Below are 19,468 nucleotides of genomic sequence, written 5' to 3' on the forward strand. Positions count from 1 at the left end.
CCCCCCTTTTTTTTTTCCTCATTCCTCTTCTCTAAGAACACACTCGCTCACTCCCCCCCCTCCCACCCCCGGGTTTCAGGACCTGCGCCGTCACCATCTACCGCCAAGCGACGCTTCCGCACCTGTATTTCGAGGACATGACGTACACGGGCGTGCTGGCGACCATCTTCACGGGCGTCGAGCCGTCGGTGGCGCTCTCGGTCGCCTGCGTGCCCTTCCTCCGGCCGCTGATCGGGCGCGGCGGCGGCGGCGGCGGCGGGGTCGGCAAGGGCACCGGCACCGGCACCGGCACCGGCGGGTCGTCGTCGTACGCGCACGCGCACGCGCACGACAGCCGCCGGCGGCGGTACGGGAGCGGGAGCGGCAGCGGCGCGGGCTCCGCCCTGCGGGGCGCCGGGCGCAGCCGGCAGCAGGAAGGGTTCAAGGAGCTCCACGACGACTCGTCCGAGATCCAGCTCCGCCCCGTCGGCGCCGACTCGCCCAAGTACGAGGCCGACGCCGCCCCGGAGAACAGGCAGCCGACGTCCGAGTCGGCGGACGGCATAATAGTCGTCAAGAAGGGCTGGAACGTCGTGTCGGGGTCCCCGTCTGCTTCGTCTTGATGAGCATGACCAAGACGGACGGACGACGAGGAGAGTTGATGATGATGCAGAGTGCGGGCCGTGTGGTTTCAGGGGCTGGGTAAGAAAGGAAAAAAAAAAAGAAAAAAAAAAGGGGGGGGGGGGGGGGGGGGGGGGGTGGGGGGAAAAAAAAAAAAAAAAAAAAAAAAAAAAAAAAAAAAGGGGGGGGGGGGGGGGGGGGGTTGTGGTACTGTCAGAGCCCAAGATAAGCCGAGGTAGGTTCTTATCTACCTGCCTACCTACCTAACTTACACTTCATATCTGAATCCCTTGGACTGAGCGAGGCACTGCCAGCGCGGGCGCGTCTGCCGTGATCTCTTTCAAGGGGATATTGAACTGGCAGAAGAAAAAAAAGAGATGGAATGAATTCAATATTTGTTACCGTGGCAATGGTTTGATCAGTTTTATGTGAAGAGAGCACTGTTTGCTCGCTGTCCCGTGGGAAACCATCATGTTCATGGCATTGGTGGTTGCACAGCAGGGAGACTCTGAAAACCCTTGCCAAGACTCGTAATGGAGTAAACAGGAAGCAAAAAAACATACAACACCCGGGATTCGCTGGTCGTCACCGACCCAACTACTAATCGGGCCCTTAAAAGCTTATGTTTTAGGAGAAGAGGGGTCAAAAAACAGGGGGCCTCGGGACCCAAAAACGGGCGCCTCTTTTCCTCTGTTAGTGCTCTCCGTTTCAAGAAAACGTTGAAACTGGCTGTGCCGCAGCACCGTAAGGCTTGGCGCGACACAATCAGCCAATCGAGCAGGCTCTTCGCAGGCAGCAGGTAGGCACAGCCCCCTTACCACAAGTAGGAGGTAGCAGCGGCATCATTTCCAAGAACGAATCAATGAATCAGGGTGATACGCCAGCCACTCGTTCCAGAGCAGGGTGTCAGTGACACCCAGTCAGACGGCAAACCCATGTTGCATGCAGGTGAACTCCCGCGAGGGACTTGGGCGGGAGATCCGGCCATAACGAGCGATAATGACCGTGGCGCTACCGATAGGATGCAAGTGCTCCCTCGGCGAGAACTCGAAACTCGAGACTCGTCTCGTCCCAACCATACGTCTTCCTCGCTTATTTCCTCCACACTTGCGTTCCTCCTTCTCATCATCATGGTCCACGCTGACGCCGACAAGCAGAAAAACAACGACGACGACGACGACGACGACAACGTCGTGGCTTATATCTACCCGGCTGTGGGTACCCCTGGCTATCTCGAGGCGGCGCGCAGCATCGACACGTCAGCGCCTACCACTTCGCCCTCACCTTCGACGCCGACTATTGCCTGATCGGCCGAGACCTGGGGTCAACCTACGGCATCACCGTCATATACGACAACATGGAACGGGGCCGGTAGTCCAACTTTGACTGGATCGTGGGCGGAAGCGACTTTCTGCAGAAAGTAAACAGCATCATCGTCAAGGTGTCCAAGTTCCTGCAGTTCCGGCTCGTTGTACCGCGACACGACATCGGCTCCAAGTCCTATCGGGACAAGGTGGACAGATTCCGCCGGGCACGACGGATGCCGAGCAGCTCCTCGATTTTGACCGTGTCGGTCCCTTGAGCCGGGTCGACACCACAGCCCCGTCGGGCGCGCGAACACCTGCCTCGGGGCCCGGCAAGCCCGTAACGGTGAGCAAGAAACTCGGCGCCGGCGGTTTTGCATCACGCGACACGGCGGATCGCTGACCTCGTTCACAGAAGCACATCGTCTCGTTGCTCAACTCGTGTTCGGCGACGTCGCCTTGGCTTCACCTCGAATACATGCCCGAGGACTCCATCAGCGACCACCTCCACGCCAGCCGTCCCTTTTCCAAGCACAAAAGCAAGCAGCTTTGGCATCTCGCGCGAGGGAGACACCCTTAAGACCATCTGCGGCACGTATGTCTACCTGGCTCCCGAGGTCTACGAGGCAAAGTGCTTCGAGAGAAGGCAGCGGCGGCCCACTTATACGGCTCTCGTGGACGTCTGGTCGCTGGGCGTCGTTCTCGCCAGGCTCCTGTGCGGACTTCCCAAACAGGAGGAGAAGGAGGAGAACATGGGAGTGGAATGGTGCCGGAGCATCCGCGAGAAGGTAAAGGGGGCGCTCCGGCAGGGAGGCCGGCGACGACGACAGGAACTGTTATCGTTCGTTCTGAAATCGATGCTCTGCCTCGACCCAGACGACCGAAAGACGGCCGCGGAGTGCCACAAAGAGGCACTGCTCTTGCTCTTGCTCGACGACGACGACGGCGCCCGGGAAAGCCACCCAGGAGAAGTGGACAACCACCATCACTCGGACGGTCTGGACACCGACACCGAAGCGTCCACAATCCTCGGGGGGGAGGCGGACGGGAGCTTGTGGTCGTCGCTGAGCAGGTACATCGTCGCCACCTACGAACTCGGACGGCGAGACGGCCGCTCCTGCAACGCCCCCTCTCCTAAGACGGCGGCCCCGCGGATGAGCGCGTCCTGTTTGTGATGCAGAACCTCAGCGACACCCCAGACGGCACTCTCAACATCCAAAACCTCACGGGCTGGGATGACGTGTCCGAAGCTGCCCGAAGACTGGAGAAGAGGGTGAAAACACGCGACGGTTACGAGGGGAAATACCAGGCAGCCAAAGCCGCAGTTGAGCAGCAGCAGTCCAGGGTCGATTGGGTACTATCCGAGATAGAGGAGATCGAGGCAGAGCAGAAGGCTGCCGCTAGCGAGAGCGGTGGCAGCACGAGTGGCAGCACGAGTGGCAGCAGCAGAAAAAGGAGGCATACACTTGGAAGCCCGGAACAGACGAAAGCAACTTGGCATCCTCAGCGCAACAGCACTACAGCATTCTCGCGGTTGGGGAAGCGCAGGCGGACGAAGAAGGTGGAAGAGATGGAAGAGATGGACTAGATTGACGAGACGGACGAGATGGAGAAGACGCCGGCTGGCAAGAGCGACAGCTCATCACAGACAAGACGGAGCAAGAGACGCAAGCCCTCGAGAGGCAGACGAGGAGGAGGAGGAGGAGGAGGATGTCCCGGAACCGCAGTCGAAGAGAAGGAAGGTGGTCGGCACGAGTGACGGCCCAAGCAGCATCCCGCAACCGCAAGCTTCCGATCCTGAGGTGCCGGCGGTCTCGGCAGTTACCACCACCGCCCATCCCTCGCCCCCACCCCGTCCTCGGCGGTCCAAGCGCATGACAACCCCTCGCTGGACGGCGGCAGCACCACCGGATCCTTGTGAAGAGCGGCTAAAATCACTACGACCTCGGGTCAATGGGAAGGTGGCGACTGTTTCAACAGTTTCAAGACGACACGGGGCGGCCAGAAAGTCCAGAGGTCGGCCACGCGCTGCTGCACGGAGCATATCCTAGTTCTGGGGAGTCGAAGCCGTAATGTAACGGTTCATGTCTTCGACGCCGTGGAGAGGAGTGAGAGATCTGACAGATTCCGCCCGTCGACACCATGAATGCCATTGCCCGTCCAAGCTGCCAGATCCGTGCAGATGCCCGCGATCCGTGAGATGTAGCACTCCGTGCTCTCGTCCATGGAAGGCCAGGCCTCGGCAAGGGTCGGCTCTGGATGATGAACGGTCCTGAAAGGAGGGCCCAGAGACTCTGTGACTCACCGGGCCGAGAGAGGACACACCCTTCATGCTGATGTTGTTATCTCCGGAAAGGCTTCCCGGTGCCGCCCAACGGGTACTCGCATGCATACCTACCAAAGGTCGCCCAATCCACTCAGGGGCAGATGGCCATGCAGAGACGTGTGCTATTCTTGGCAAGGAAGCCCGTGAAGGGATGCTGACTCTGAATCTGCACAATGCTCAATCCACTAGTTTTCTACTCTGCGAGGCTGCAGACCTGAACATTCCCAACCAGCACGAACAACAAATCATGTTGCAGAGCAAGTTCCTGATAGGGTAGGTGGGCCTAGGCAGCAATCTGCATCATTATGTGGTCGACATCACAGCCAATCCCTCAACCACCGGCAGCTTCAAGGGCACATGGCTGTCTGCAGGGCCACGAATGTCTGCATGTGCCCGGCCCGAGGGAGATAGGTGGCCTGGTGAGCGTGTCTGCCTTTGCACCATGGGGTACAAGGAAGCCTGTTTTTCCTTGACAGCTCAGGATGTTTGAGTCTTCGTGGTGACATCGAACAGCGTGAGACCATGGTCTTCCAAGGCACCACACTGTCGACTCTCTGCTCCCTGTAGCCAACCACTGCCCAAAGCACCATGACGACCTCCTCGGGACGCAAAGGCTTCTGCGCACGATGCGGCCATCCCATGAATGGGCATACCGCTGCAAGGGAAGCCAAGTGCAAAAAAATGCAAAAAAGTGTTCGAGATTTGCCAGGTGAATTACCACGGCCTTGGCGGGCATGATCCAGAAGGTTGGAGGATCTGTCACAAGCCCTGTTACTGCGGGGTGGAGTACTACCCAGACAAAGCCCGTTCTGCAAGACCACTGGAGCCTCACGAGTACAAGCCAGATCATCCTGGCTTTCGGCCACTGGAGACAGGGGAGGCAGACAGCACGCTGGACTACACCATGACGACGGACTACACAACAACAGAGTACGGAACGGCAGACTGCGGAACGGCAGATTACGGGACGGCGGCAGACTACGGGACGACGGCAGACTACGGGACGACGGCAGACTACAGGACGGCGGCAGACTACACCACCACAGATTATCCAGTGGGAAGCTCCTACACTTCGGCAGCCTACATTGCGGGCACTTACACGACCGGCGCAGACAGCTTGGTCGACGGCGATCCGGCCACCACCGGGCCTTCTTTGAACGATGAGAGCTTTTGGAATCCACCGCAGAGCAAGGCCTGGCACCCCCGCCAACCAGTCCAGGATTCTAAAGACCCCATCTCAATCTCTGACACGGCAGCATGCCCCAACGCAGCGCCAGTGAGACAGAAAAAGGCTCGCCATGTCCGCTTCGGCTCGGAAGGGTCCGACGATCCACTCACGGTGGCCGAGCCGCAACCGCAGGCTGTTTCTGATCTTGCGGATATGTTTGCTCAAGTCGAAATTCGAGACGACACGGCGTCCGGCAGCTCCTCAGCCCAACAGCCTGGTGCCGATGACGCCGAAGCCATTGGTGAACCCACTTTCGTTGTTATCGAGGTCAAGAAAGGGACCGTCTGTTTTGAATACCCCAAAGGCCACAAGTTCAAGACCAATCCCAACGAGTGGCAGGAGGTGACAACGGAATATGGTTCATACCTCTTGTTCATTAGCCCCTCTGGGCAGCAGTTCTACACGACAGAATTCGGGGCACCTGCACCCACCGAGGGCCATGCTTCCGGAAGCAAAGGGGCCCAAGGCAAAGCAGAAAAGAAGGGCAAAGAAGCCGCCAAGGGCAAAGGAAAAGAGAAAAAAGAAAAGGAGAAGCCGAGGAAGAAGTAACGGGTTGGATGTGGAGAGGAGGGTCATGCGACAAATTGCAGGGAAGAGGTTTTAGATGCTGCATGTGTCTTTCGAGTCTCCAGTCGGGTTTGCAAGCAGTCTTTGCAAGATTGAAGTCTAGGTATTTTCACGTTCATTACAGTCATCTTGAAGTAGTACCCATTAGTGGTTCGCTGGAATGATTCAGCGGATCCGCCAGTCCCAATCACTCCAGCCCCCTCCAGTCCTTTAGCCAAGGGTGGCTCATGGCCCCCGGCATGGCCAAGATGCAAGCATCCCGGTCTCCACAGACATCCTCCACGCAGGCGTCTATCATGCGAAGCGTGGACGTTTTCGACGGCTCCAATTTGATGACGCTATTGCGTCCGGCCCGTCGACGTGCAGAGTACGTCTTCAAGCGGTCTGGAACATCTGGGACGAATCTGTTGGTATCGCGGCGAAAACCCAGCTGGACGTCGCGAAGGACGTCATTGCCCCTTTTGATATACCAAACCCAGTGGGAGTACTCCCTAATGTAGCCGCGCTCAAGCCAAGGCCAAAGATCTGGCTCGAGGAGCTCTTTGGCAATATAGCCAAAGGGGCGCCATGAGAGATATGCATCTTCCTGAAGACGAAAGTTGTAGCGATGCCGTAGCACGTCAGCCCTAGATACCTGCCCCTTGGGACCCTGGCCGGCAGGTGCCGGTTCGCTGTCGAGGAAGGACTGGGGCGATCCGGTCCAAGCAGCCACCGTGATGTCGGGCAGCGCCATTGAACCGAACCCCCAACGTTCCTCAAGTGTCTTGAGATAACGGGAAATGCGGTCGAGGATGACGAAGTCGCCCAAGAGAAAGATGCCCAGCCACCATGGGGCAACGCGTGGTCGGCGGAGTGCAAACACTTTGGCGAGCAGATACAGGTTGCGGGATTCGAGAATCGGGTTGATCACAGTGCTGATCGAGGCCAGCCAAGGGCTAACAAGGTTCGCTTCGACATCGGGCTGCCAGAAAATGCTCCAGATGATGGAGCCAATGGAACTGGGGTGCATGCTCAACGTCATGTAGTAGCGAAGATCGGCGACGTACTGTCGGACGGTGCTAATGGTATGTTCGGCGGATTTGGTGCTCTGCGGGATGGGCTTTCCCAGCGAAGCAATCGGGAACTGCGGCTGGAGGCCGACGTTGCGGTAGAATGGCAGAGCGAGTGCGGCCAGGAACGCGGCTATAGGGGGCGGTAGGTTTGAACTCTGATCCTTGTACTTGTGCTCCAGTTTAAGCAAGCCATACAAGCGACAGAATTCGATGAGCAGCTCGGTGGCCTCTGTAGAACTTGGTGGCGGTTCCTTAAAGACGAAGCCTGCCGGACCGTCGGCGGTAACGACCACAAGGGGCCTATCGCCAGCGCAGAAAGCAGCCCATGGAGGGAACTTCCCACCATCCGCCAACCAACCAGGCTTGGGCGAGAGCACAGCGCACAGCCATCTGACTAACCTGCGGGAGGCAGATGCTCCCAGGTTGAGGACGACCTCTCCCGCTGTGGCCCGAAACGTCTTGGCCGAGACCGGCAGCAGGGAAAACCGAGAGTACACTGGCTTGCTGCCCTGCAATTCGAGGATGCGGACCGACAGGATGTACGACCAGCACATGGTCAGAAACGAGAGTCCTCTTTGCGCAGTCAAAAGCGCATGGCCTGGGATCGCAGGCTGCGAGTAGACGCGGCACTCGATCGGCGTTGGGTAAGATAGATGGAAGAACTTCCGAACGCCGTGGGCATACTGCAAATCCCACTCCAGCTTTTCTGTGTCATCGGTGTGGTCGGGATCTGGTACATGCCACAGGGGCCGCCCAATAATGAAACCCCTCTTGGGCAGATTGTCCGGGAGAGCAGGGACATCCTTCAGCATGATGGAAAGATTGGCAAATTCGGCGGGGAAGGCGTGCAGAGGAAGGGCCTCGGCGAGCCTGGCGAAACGCGCCCACGTAGCGCGGCCGTTGTGGAAGACGCGATCAATATCGGCGGAGCTTGGGATCAGGAGGTCATGGTCGGCGCCGATCAGCTTGTCCGGGATGTCAGACGAAGAGCTTGTTGACATCTCTGAGGGAGCGGCATCGTGGGCGGAACGGGTCGCGTCGTCGGCGGTCCGATCGCTGGCGGGCTTGTCGTAGTCGGTCTGAATGACATGCTTCCCGGTGCATATCCATTCGAGAATCTGTTGTCGTCGCGCATCCATGATGCTTGGTCTCGTCCTCGCTCAGGCTTCGGCAATGTGGAGTCCGGAGGTGCTAGCAGTTGCTCCGGCGTGGCGGCAAACAATGGAGATGCGAAATGCGGTTCTGCTGGGCTCGTTGGCAGGGCAACACTCGCAAGCAGTGGGCAGTTGCCAGTTGCCCCACACCTCTCGACACCTGTATGGAAGCCCCACCAATCTAATTCGCTGATCGGCCCGAAGTCAGAGAAGCCAAATGAGACTTGTTGAGGCCGCGGAGGAAGGAATGCCATGTACTGAGTCATGGCTCTGCGACGTCTTCGGAATCGCAGCAATCCACAGGGGGTTCATTATACAGTCGCTCCACAAGCGCAGATGCCAGCAGTTGAGAACAACGATGATATATCTTACCTAGCGCATGGCGAGTCGTTCCCCATCTTCAAGTCCCGTCGCTGCCTGGCCTTGGTAAGTCCTGCTTCCTCTAGTCGACCTTTGTCTAACGCAGCCGTTCCGGCCAACCTTACCAGCTCGTCACCGCCGCTTCTGAATCTATTGTCTCGAGGTTTGCCAAAGCTGCCGAGGACCCTGACCGTGATGGGACCCTGGGTCCAGCTACCTCTCGACTGCGGGTAAGCTCTCGGAGATGGCCAATCCGCCTTCTGTCTGCGTTGCAAACGGCTCGGCGCTGGCGCGGGTGTCGTCTCCCGCCGCCGTGCCAGAGAACGTTGCGTTTAGGGGCGAGATCCTCTGCGGCATGGGTCTATCCAACGCGCCTGACCACTCACTGAACACGCTGCGGAAGGCAGTATTTACAGGCGGTGGAAGGTGGAAGACGGAGGACAGCGGATTGTATGATCAGATGAGGGGGTACATGAGAAAGCCCGCAAGGATCCAATCAGCGAGTATTTCGTCCCGGATATGATTGAACGTTGCTTGAAATTCAGGCTATTACAATGGTGCAAACCCGGCTCTTCCTGCCCATCCTCGCCATCCTAACGAACATAGGGGGTCTTAGTCTTGGCGCCAACGGCTTTCCTGAGCGGGTGTGGAGGGGGGCGGATGCCGTCGAACGAGCCTTAGGATGCCGGAGTCTCTTTTAGGTGGTATTATAAACGCCTAACCTATCATCGGTAGAATACCTCGCCACACTCTGGACATACTACTTCTCGTGCTAGCATAATGCGTTGGTGTCGAAAGAGTTCGGCATACTTTGCAAAGCTCCGTCCATTGCATCCGTGTTCCCAACACTGCGGTACTTCAGGTCGGCAGCTCCTTGGAGTAGGTAGGACTGGTGTAAATCGAGTGTTGCACTTAGGACAAACCGCTGGCAGTTTCCATATATGCTGCTCGCGTTTGTGTCGGTAGTAATTGCTGATAGTCGAGAATCGGCGGCCATTACATCCATCCTCCCAGCAACCGGGACCATATTGACGAGAAGTACTCCTTGGTTTCGATGAAAGCTTCCACATATACTGTGGCTTTTTCGGTACTGTATTTTCCGGTTGAAGTTGGGCATTCTCAGCAGCCTACTTCTTCTCCTCTTGTGCAACCCATGCTGCAAGATCTTCTGGTAACTCAGGGAGCCGCTCCATCTCTTTGCTATCTCAAATTAGAGAGGGAAGATGTTAAGAAGGACATATACTTACCAGGGATCTCGAGATAAAGAGATAAATACCAATGTAATAACCAGGTGCTAATACCTTCTAGAGCTTGTGATACACCTAGACTACTATATAACAAAGTCTGCTTTACTAAGTCTGCACCGGTCCGTCTGTGATATGCTAAATCCGCGACGTCTACCTGTGTTGCGCGGTGCCAGGTCTGCGGCGTCTGCTTGTCTGTGCCGTCTGCGGCGTCTGTCCGTCTGCGCCGCCTGTCCCTATACGCCGCCTGTCCCTCTACGCCACCTGTCCCTATACGCCGCCTGTCCCTATACGCCGCCTGTCCCTCTACGCCACCTGTCCCTATACGCCGCCTGTCCCTATACGCCGTCTGCCCGTCTACGCCGCCTATCCTGTCTGCGCCGTCTGCGTCGTCTGCGCCTGGTCTGGGTACTTCTCCTCGTTTATCCAGTCTCTTCTCGTCACGGCATCAACGCTGCGTCTCTACTCGCATCAGCGCCTCTACTCGCATCAACACATCTACTCGTATCAACGCTACGTCTCTACTCGTTCAGAATCAACGCCTCTACTCGCATCAGCGCCTCTGCTCGCATCAGCACCTCTCCTCGTCGAGTATCCAGCTAGTCTCTCTCCTCGTCACAGCATCACCTGTGCCTCTACCCGTTCAGCATCGACGCCTCTTCGCATCATTCCTCTACTCGCTTAGCGCCTCTCCTTGTTCAGCATCCAGTATCAACGCCCGCCTGAGCAATGGCTACCTCTGGAGACAGGATCTTCCCTCTTGACAACATTGCAGGTGCAAGTAAGCACAATGACACTCTATACAAGGCTCTTTACACTCGTATGCATACTCTTTTCATCGAGTACTTCAGCGATCGGCGTCTTGCGTTTCGGTTTAATAGCCACTTAAATAGTGTCTATCTCTTTTGGAATATTTCCAATAAAGAACACCCCCGACGATCAGGCCTTTATCATGGTACTCCTATGATTGCTATTCGAGAGATTGGCGAAACTCTTAGCCACGAGGCCCATACAATAGCATCTTTCGGTTTTCCAATAATCGCCTACTGCAACCTAGAAATGGTGCTCTATCTATTTCGAGGGGACCGCCATGAGAAGTGCTTCCAATCCGACCTAACGGACTTCACTTTTCGTCTACTCCCGAATGCTCAGATGTCTGGGTTCCGAGATTGGATGTAAGTCACGGGTGTCTTCCTTCTCTGTTAGAAAACCTCTAATAGTTTCTAGTTCACAATGCTTTATCCGGCTCTATGCATGCGGCTTTGTACGATGGCATCTTTCTACCATCTCCCCTATGGAACAACTCAACGATATTCTTTCGAATAAGCGCATTGATCACGAGACTGCTTCGGAGCGTGCCAAGTTCAACTACATTATCAACTTCAAGTTCAACCTTGACAGCTCTGGTCGTCTTGTTGGAGAGCGGGCCTATATCGAATTCGGTATATTCAGGAATGGTTTCTGGGACTCGGTAGGGCTGGGCGTCAAGCGTTTTGGGTTCGGCCACTATCGGCTACCTTATATCGACTCTGAGGGAGTTATAACCCCGGAGGACCCTAAGTTGACTCTCAAAGATCTAGGGTTTATTATTGGGCAGCCCAATTTGGTGGGACGCTTTGGCCCTACAAACAACTGGAAGCCGTTCTGTACTACCGACTGTCGAACTTGTTCATCGCTAAGGATGAAAGAGGGACTTACCGAAGATTTCCGCTATATCCTACCAGGGATGAGGACAAAAGACTTTTACCCGCCAACACCTCCGCTACAGACAGCAGAGACAACACAGCCAAAGACGAGCCAGACCCAATCAGAGGCAACACAACCAAAGACCGAGCCCAAGACGAACCAGATCCAGCCAGAGATCCAGCCAAAGACGGCACAGTCAATGACGACACAGCCCAAGACCAGCCAGATCCAGCCAAAGCCAAAGACCCAGCCCAAGACCCAGCGAAACACAACAAGCCAGACCAAACTAGAGACAACACCGCCAAAGACCCAGCCAAAGACGGCGCAGTCAATGACGACACAGCCAAAGCCGAGCCACCAGCCACAGCCAAAGCATAATACAGCTAAAGATAACTAGGCTTGATGATTCTTTCCCTTTTACTCTTGGTTCCTGCAGCAACAGATATCCGCTTTGCCGGGCACGCTGGCCTAGCTCGGCTACCTTGATAGTCCCGGAGGTCGGTCTTCCAGGTCCTCATCGACCTCTTTAATGCTTGGATCTGGTCGTCTGAGCTACACCCTTGAGGCGAAGCAGTTTGATAAAGCGGAGGAGCTGGGAAAGGAAGTGCTGGATGAGAGGGTAAAGGTCTTAGGAGACAATCACCCTGACACGCTCGTGTCTATGTTCAATCTTGCCATGATATAACAGTCAAGGCAGACGGGAAGAGGCACGAGATTTGATGGTCGAAGCAATCCAAAGGCAGAGCAGACAACTTGGAGAGGGGCACCCTTCCACACTCATTAGCATGTTCAACCTGGCCTTGATCCACCTAGAACAAGGGAATCGAGAATTAGCAGAAGATGTATGGAGAAGCATTCTGGGAAAGATGGAGACTGTGTTGGGGAGGGAGCATGAGTGCACAGTCCGCTGCAAGTGGTATCTAGTTATGATGGAAGCCGGGAATCAGCATCACTAGGAAAGTGTGAATGCAGGTGATAGAGGCTCGCAAGACCAAACTCAGGGACGATTATCTTTCCACGCTGACGAGCATGTGCAACCTGGCGTTGATACACGGTGACCAGGGCCGGTGGGAGGAGGCTGAGAAGCTGTTTGTGCAGGTGATAGAGACGAGCAAGACTAAGCTCGGGGCCGACCACCCACAGACGCTGATGAGCATGAACCACCTTGCGTTCACTTGGAAGGATCAAGGTCGACGCAGCGATGCTTTGACTACCGCCTTGCGGCCCGGCTCTCGCCTTGCATTGAATGCCTGACCGCACCCCTCATTAGCTGATGGAATTGTGAGTCTGCGGCGCGGCGAACGAGCTCCTCAGGGCGCATAACGATTGGCTGGGCGCAGGATAGATCTGGTGACTAGAGTGGCTGGGATATTTGTCGAAGCTAAGCTAGCGCTGGTTTCTCTCCCATTCCTCCTCGATCGCTTTATCCCTCTTGTTATATGCCTCGGTGACCTCGGGGAACCCCATCTCTCCGAGCTTCTGCTCAACCCGCACCGGGTACTCGCTGTTGCGCTCTACGCCGGCGCTGCTGACGCGCTCCACACACAAGGCCCCGCAGATGGCGAACTTGGTTCGCACCCATTCCAGGGGAACGTACCCGGCCATCTCCCAGTCGAGGACGACAATCCGGTTTCCGTTGACGATGATATTAGTCGGCCCGAGGTCGTTGTGAGACAAGACAAACTCCGAGCAGTCCATTCCCAGCTCTTCGCAGTGTTGTTGGAGGACTTCGACGCTCTGGCCACCCGGTTCTTGGAGCGGATCCAGCCAGTTGTAGTCGACTCCGGTCAGAACACTGGACCGAAAGACCTTGATTTCGGCGCAAATTTGCGCGACGCGAGTTACCACGTGCCCCTTCTCCTCCTCGGACATTTCCCACCACGCTTCATTGAGTCGCTTGCCGGGTACACAAGGCTCAACCAAGTAGGTCTTGCCAGCGTCTTCGGTGTAGAAGAGGACGGTGGGAATGTCGAAGCTGAGTTGCTGTGCGGCCAGAAACGCTAGGGTTTCCGGTTCTCGCCGAGTATTGTCGTTGGCAATCCTGACCTTGACGATGAGCGCGTCACCGAAGCTGAACACGGCCGACACGTCGCCGGCGTCGTGGATCTGGCGGGCGTGGCCATCGGGGGCGAGCGGGCCGACATCGGGTGGGGGGACCGGCGCCGCAGTGAGGGTATAGTATGAGCCGTCGCTGCTATTCTCCCACAGGCAGTCCTCCTTGCGCGGCCCTTGGATGTGACGGAGGACGTGCTTGCTTCCGACGAGCCAGGAAGTCTTGTCGATTTGCTTGACCGAGTCCCGCACGTGGATGGGGCGGTCCATGTCGGGCTGGCTGAGGATGACCATGACGGCCTGTTGTCGTTGAGCAACTTCTTACCGCACAAAATAGATGGATGCGCAGCCTTGTGCAAAATGAAGGGGACAGAGAGCGGGAAAGTTGCCGAGAGGGTTTCCGACACCAGGTGATGCCGAGAAAGGAAGCGGTGTGGCAGCCCTCGTCAAAGGCTCTGTGAGATTGGTTGGTCCAGGCGCAGTTGTTTGCTCCCCACTGATGGCTTGTGTCACCAACAACATGCAGAAGCAGACACCAGAACTCGGCGCATGACTGCCAGGTTTGAAGCGCCACAAGATCAACAGCCTGTCATCTTGATTTAGCTTCTTCCTCTTTTCCTCCTAAACCTGTCCAAACCCACGCCTCCACATTGACCCTGGCATCAGCAGGCGATAGCCTGTGTAGTAGCAGGAGCGAGAGGACCGCCGTCACCGGTCCCCTGGCCGGCGTCGTTGGGAGTGGCTGGTGTTGTGCCTTCTACAGCCCAACTAGACTTGTTTTGTAGTTGCATCCCAGGCTTTTCGATGATCAATGAGGTTGTCACTTGCAATTTAGGAGTCACAAGACATGTAACCGATCAATCATTGATCTCGAGCGGGGCCTACTGCCAGAGCAGGCTCCAAATAGGGCAATTTTAGAGCTTTGTCGACCTTCTAAAAAGCTTGTTGCCACGCCTCGCAAAGACCAGCTTCGCCTAACCGACCCATACTCTCTGCAGCTAAAACAAAGCCCGACATCGTTGTTTAACCGCGTCCCGGTTGGCGCTTTCCAGCCGGCTGCTGCGGAGCTCCGTCAATATGGGACTGCCCCGTGCTCAGTCGCTGGTACTCGGCAGTCGGCGCATGGATCATCTGAAACAATCCTGCCGACAGGGTAATGGGGCTGGATCCGGATCCCGTGATCCGGCTCTGCTGTGGGGCCGACCCGGATTCCCGGTGTGGGGCCATTCCGGATCCCGCGATCCCTGAGAGGCCGATCCGGTCGGGGTACCTGTAGTGGTAAAAGTTCTTATAGATCATTCCCTTCGCCTGTCACACAATGACTTCTAACCGTGCCACCTTAACAGAACTATTCTCCATGCGCCGCCCTGTCTCCCCGATTAAATTTTAAGGGACCTCTGTTCCCTGGCCCATTGACGTGGTTGATTCCAAACTCAATCGACCACACTCTTGGGCAAGCTCCCCTTGATTCATCATCGAAGAATAAATTGCCTCCTTCCTGGCAACAACAACTTCCCGGAGCATTACCCCCAGATTCTACATTGGGGTGAAAGAGGGTTCAGGTAAAAGTAAGGTTGATTACGTTAAAATTGTCACGATCATATGCTGATAAGTTTTGAGTTGATAAGGAACGTCACTGAAACGAGTGTCTGTTCCTCTTTGAAGATGGTGCAGAGCAGTGCACTAGAGGAGGGTCAGCAACTGGTCGATAATGAGACGCTGAACTGTAAGAGAGTGATAGCTATGCTCTGTTACGGTGTTCTTCTTTCAATCGCCTTCATACTTAGCTTCATAACTATGTATTATATCTATAAACATTGATCCAGCCCTAGGAGAGACAGAGTAGGAATGACGATGAGAACAACAGATTGGGCGTTCCAAAATTACCACACAAGGTGGGGCTCAAATTAGATCTAGAGATCTATCTACACCGTTGTCCTCGGCCAACTGGGCTGGCCAACAAGGTGCTTAGCCCAGCGTTGTGGAGGGTAGCAAGGGAGAGGGTGAGGTCTGTGGTCGTGTTCTGTTGTAGGAAAAAGGATGAGCGAGAAATGCAGGTGATACTCATCGGTTAGCTTCCTACCCCGGAACTACAGCACCGGTCGGCCAGACCGGTGCAGTTGCAATTAGTGGGTGGGGTTACGGACCGGGTAGGACCGAGGCGGGGGAGTAGGGCCGGAGAATGAGTGCTCCAGACAGCCGGGGTAGGGACCACAACGCCGATAGCCCACAGGCGAGCATTGTTGAGAATCCTTCTGGACAGGGACAAGTCGGCTGGGTCGGACAGTTCAATTATGATAGAAGGAAGATTGATCATCGTTGTCTCCAAGGATCTCGTTTTGGCCGCTACTACCTGAGCAAGGTCTGCCAGACGACCGTCCCCTGTCGTACCGCTCCACCACCACCGTGATTCCCTGCCGTCCTCCGCTTCTTAGCGGCACTCGGTACCGTGCGGTCGTCCGGGCATCTCCGCTTGCGGGCCGGCTGAGGCTCCACCAAAGGGTCCCAGAAGCCGATGTGATCGGCGTCATCGTGCACCGGATGGCCCGTAATGCCCCGGCCCAGAGCCCTTTCAAGCCGCTCTTTCAGGCCAAGAAGAGGCCAGACGCGGACTGGTGTATATGAAATATCCATGCCGGTGCTGCCGTCTCGTGAGCTTGGCCTTTTGTGCGGCATCATGAAACGCGTTAGGAAGGTCGCCGTCACTCTAGCGGTGCAGACAACAAATTTCGCGGCGTCGCCATGGTCGTCGTGGGTGATGACCTGCAGCGTGATATCGCGGAACGGGGCAGGTGTGCAATTGAACTGTCGGCCGCCGCGGGACGGAGCTCTCGATACCGGCTCATCGTAAAAGTGGGCTTGTGCCATGGCGAGCAGGATCGCGATGATGTAGGGGTCGCGGTCGGCATTCGCAGGGAGCAGCTGATTCTTGCGGCGTGCGGCGAGCTGTGATCTGCTAACGTACGCCAGAATCGGCGTGTATTCCGTACCTGGCTCTCGGGGCCTTTGATGAGATACGGATGGCAGAGCCGGGACGGAGTCAGAAGAGGTATCAGTATTACTTACCATGGCTCCATACACAGGGAATCTGAACGGCTTTTCTGACTTGTTGCCCAAAGTAGAGATTTAGTCCGGTGTCGGTCTTCAGGCAGGACAATGAAGGAAAGAACGTCGACAAGAAAATGATAGCAGGGCTCTTCCGTTTTGCTTATAATGACTACGAGGCTGCCGGCCTGCTTGTAGAAGAGTTCGCCGTAAAGATTCCGGAGCGGGAATTCAGCCTGGCTAAGGTGGTGTCATATTTCGTATCAAATTTCCGGTCTCTGGAAGCTGCTATTAGGGGCGTGGACAAGCGGATGGCGACAGTCAGGTATGAGAGAGAGAAGATAGGGGTTGCCAGCCGGCCAAGTAACATAACTACCTTAGCCTTCTCGGAACAAATGTTAGTGTGATTCACGGATATGGCTAGCAATGGGAGGCGTTACAGACCGAGCGGTTTCATGGTAGAGCGCTTCTCTGTAGGTTGCCTACCACAGCGCATCGCATAGACTAGGGTACTGATGAATGCGAAAAAGCCAATGCAAACGTTCACCGAGATGCCATACGGGAAAGCAACAACAGTAAACTACACCGGGAACGCCCATCCGAGCCCGTGGACAACAACAAGCCCTTGACGCCAATACTGCTCCCCGTTATCCCAAATACAACTCCCATCCTCGCTCCAATGGTACCACATTTTATACTCGTCACTCCAGGACCAGTATCGCTCAGCTGAAGCCGGCAGAGGTATAGTAGATCCTGAAGATATCGAGCCCTGCGCGGAAGACCCAGCCGCTCGTCAAGGCGCACTACGGCGTGCCCGCTTCTTGGCCGAGTCCTACTTGGCCGGGTCGTGCTTCTTGCGCGGCCGGGAATTCGACGGGGGACTGTTAGAAGCTCTGTTCCGCTTCGAACTGGTTTGGCTCTGTACGGTAAAGCTCGACGTAAAGCTTGTAGCAAAGTTCATGGCCGGTTCAGCACCAAGCGACGTAGACTGCTGGCTGGGTTCTTCCTCCTCTTCGTGAAGGTACTCGGGAAGAGTCAGCCCCTCGCCGACGTCCTGGGATGTAGCGTAGTTCTCGGTGCCGACAGCTTGTGATTCGACATAGTCCTCACAATCCACGAATTCGCCAGCAGTGGAGTCTTTATACTGCTCTGTCACAGCGACTGTGATTTCTGCTTCAGACGGCGCCTCCGTGTCGGTTTGGTGTGCTCTTGCATTAGCTGCCTGGATGAACCTGTCGCGGTGCTCTTTCGCAAAGTCTCTCGCATTCCGGAAGGCGGTCGCTCCTCGCCGAAAAGAGTCGATGTTTCCCGTCAAATCCCAGCCATCAACCTGAGTCATGTGGTACTCGGGCCGCCCGCCCGGCGCGGTCGGCGGCGTGACGTGGTGCGCGTATAGCTTGAGCGTGCCCGTGCCGGCGTGGTAGGTCGAGCTGTAGGTATACGCATTGCCGTCAAAGGCGGGCTCCTCCTCGCCGTAGTTCTGCAGGGCGTGCATCGCGCGGGCGCCGATGGCTCCGTCAAGGCCCGCTTGCCGTTTGGCGACGTCCGCGCCCCCCCATGGGGCTTTAGCCTCGAGAAAGAAATTCGGCGCTGCCGGGCGCCTAGCTGCGTTCGTCTTTGAAGGTATTATTAGACTATTCAGGTCATTTCTCACCGCTGCATCGATGTCACCAAAATGAGCCCCATCATAGAAGTCGGGTTTGACGTCACCCGTAGTGCCGTCAGTGATCGATTCCAGATTGTTGAAAAGCACTTCCCCACTATTGTGAATATTCGCGCTGCCACTTATGACCGGAATTATTCTGCGTATAACATCTCCTTTGGAACATAGATGATCGTGTTCATCCTGGAAGTGTTCAAATGCGCTATCGGAGAACTTCGATGGTGAAAGCGATGGTCTTGACTTGTACAGGTCTACTTTATTATTCGGCTTCGACTTCCGACCGTGTAGATAGACATTGTTGTCATTAAGGTGCTGCTCGAAGTTCTTGTCGTACGCTGATGATGGCTTGGTTCTCGAAGACACATCTGTTGCTTTTGTAGACTTTGTCGACTTTGTTCGCTGGATGGATAATGCTATAGAACGGCGTGAAGACATGGTACGTATGGCGCTCTTCGATTCGGGATACTAAAGCACTTAGCTAACGTCAATTACGGATCAGCATAATATAGACGTACCCCCCAAAGACGGCGAAGATCTGGGCCGCCGTGTCTCGCAAACCGGGCAAGATCGGTGGTATACACTGCAGGCATCGCGGGTTCTGGGCCCTGAGTGCTGTTCCGCCGGTCGAGTTCTCGCAGAGCGCGCGGGGTGAGCCAGACCTTGGACAGGTTGTCCCAGAATTCCGGCGAGAAGTTCGACGACCCGTGAAGCCTGTCTCTCGACTTGATCTTCTTGTTCGGACAGTGCACTTGCGAGAGGTCGTCTGCGCGGGCTCTCTTCCGAGGTTGTGCTCTTGCCATAAGCAGCCACTATAGGAAGTTCTTATCGAGGGAGAATCCGTGGGGATATTCAGGTCACGTTCGAGGGCTATCACTGAGCTGGTATTACAGGACATGTCGGGTTAGTGTGCGTGGTAGTAGAATGATGGGGCCGAAACGCGTTGCTGCCTACGGGATAACGCGTAACTCATTCGAGCATGTCGCACTTGGGGAAGGCATTAAGTAGCTAACCATTAGCCGCTGTGTAGCAGGGATACGGCGTAGGGTGCGGGGTAATCGACTGAAGACAGCTCGGGTCGAAGCCGAAACAACCATATACGGAGGGCACCAGGTATGTATCCGCTTGGTCTGTGTTTGTAGAGCAAAAGATGAGAATTGGGCAATTGGGCGGGGAGTAGTACGGGGAAT

The 19,468-nt window shown here is 55.9% G+C and overlaps 9 protein-coding genes across 9 annotated transcripts; 5 read left to right on the forward strand and 4 right to left on the reverse strand.

Annotated features, from left to right (window-relative positions):
* Positions 1-137: 137 nt before the first annotated feature.
* P884DRAFT_300442 (uncharacterized protein) lies at positions 138-602 on the forward strand (the record flags this gene model as incomplete). The annotated part of the gene is made up of 1 exon (XM_069444766.1): positions 138-602. One exon carries the CDS (start codon positions 138-140, stop codon positions 600-602), a length of 465 nt encoding a protein of 154 aa, XP_069296735.1.
* A 1,128-nt stretch (positions 603-1,730) lies between these two features.
* On the forward strand, positions 1,731-3,492 carry P884DRAFT_270398 (uncharacterized protein; the record flags this gene model as incomplete). Its single annotated transcript, XM_069442345.1, has 6 exons — positions 1,731-1,814; positions 1,850-1,971; positions 2,029-2,113; positions 2,152-2,275; positions 2,421-3,071; positions 3,104-3,492. 6 exons carry the CDS (start codon positions 1,731-1,733, stop codon positions 3,490-3,492), a joined length of 1,455 nt encoding a protein of 484 aa, XP_069296736.1.
* A 1,326-nt stretch (positions 3,493-4,818) lies between these two features.
* P884DRAFT_278264 (uncharacterized protein) lies at positions 4,819-6,007 on the forward strand (the record flags this gene model as incomplete). The annotated part of the gene is made up of 3 exons (XM_069443169.1): positions 4,819-4,921; positions 4,974-5,160; positions 5,251-6,007. 3 exons carry the CDS (start codon positions 4,819-4,821, stop codon positions 6,005-6,007), a joined length of 1,047 nt encoding a protein of 348 aa, XP_069296737.1.
* A 94-nt stretch (positions 6,008-6,101) lies between these two features.
* Positions 6,102-8,269, reverse strand: P884DRAFT_260573 (uncharacterized protein). Its single transcript, XM_069441469.1, has one exon. The coding sequence runs from the start codon at positions 8,214-8,216 to the stop codon at positions 6,213-6,215; it is 2,004 nt and encodes a 667-aa protein (XP_069296738.1). The 5' UTR covers positions 8,217-8,269; the 3' UTR covers positions 6,102-6,212.
* A 2,295-nt stretch (positions 8,270-10,564) lies between these two features.
* Positions 10,565-12,165, forward strand: P884DRAFT_292668 (uncharacterized protein; the record flags this gene model as incomplete). The annotated part of the gene is made up of 3 exons (XM_069444177.1): positions 10,565-10,616; positions 10,779-11,010; positions 11,063-12,165. The coding sequence occupies 3 exons, from the start codon at positions 10,565-10,567 to the stop codon at positions 11,916-11,918; spliced, it is 1,140 nt and encodes a 379-aa protein (XP_069296739.1). The 3' UTR covers positions 11,919-12,165.
* A 20-nt stretch (positions 12,166-12,185) lies between these two features.
* On the forward strand, positions 12,186-12,523 carry P884DRAFT_260577 (uncharacterized protein). The gene has a single exon (XM_069441470.1). The coding sequence runs from the start codon at positions 12,241-12,243 to the stop codon at positions 12,475-12,477; it is 237 nt and encodes a 78-aa protein (XP_069296740.1). The 5' UTR covers positions 12,186-12,240; the 3' UTR covers positions 12,478-12,523.
* Positions 12,524-12,907: 384 nt separating this feature from the next.
* P884DRAFT_292669 (uncharacterized protein) lies at positions 12,908-13,867 on the reverse strand (the record flags this gene model as incomplete). Its single annotated transcript, XM_069444178.1, has 1 exon — positions 12,908-13,867. One exon carries the CDS (start codon positions 13,865-13,867, stop codon positions 12,908-12,910), a length of 960 nt encoding a protein of 319 aa, XP_069296741.1.
* Positions 13,868-15,922: 2,055 nt separating this feature from the next.
* Positions 15,923-16,642, reverse strand: P884DRAFT_270403 (uncharacterized protein; the record flags this gene model as incomplete). Its single annotated transcript, XM_069442346.1, has 2 exons — positions 15,923-16,519; positions 16,640-16,642. The coding sequence occupies 2 exons, from the start codon at positions 16,640-16,642 to the stop codon at positions 15,923-15,925; spliced, it is 600 nt and encodes a 199-aa protein (XP_069296742.1).
* Positions 16,643-17,084: 442 nt separating this feature from the next.
* P884DRAFT_260578 (uncharacterized protein) lies at positions 17,085-19,404 on the reverse strand. The gene is made up of 3 exons (XM_069441471.1): positions 19,233-19,404; positions 18,797-19,159; positions 17,085-18,746 (listed from the first exon to the last, which is right to left on the reverse strand). Exons 2-3 carry the CDS (start codon positions 19,079-19,081, stop codon positions 17,451-17,453), a joined length of 1,581 nt encoding a protein of 526 aa, XP_069296743.1. The 5' UTR covers positions 19,082-19,159; positions 19,233-19,404; the 3' UTR covers positions 17,085-17,450.
* Positions 19,405-19,468: the final 64 nt, after the last annotated feature.

Source organism: Thermothelomyces heterothallicus, assembly GCF_042370625.1.
Source record: "Thermothelomyces heterothallicus CBS 202.75 unplaced genomic scaffold P884_scaffold_14, whole genome shotgun sequence".
Taxonomy (NCBI): domain Eukaryota; kingdom Fungi; phylum Ascomycota; class Sordariomycetes; order Sordariales; family Chaetomiaceae; genus Thermothelomyces; species Thermothelomyces heterothallicus.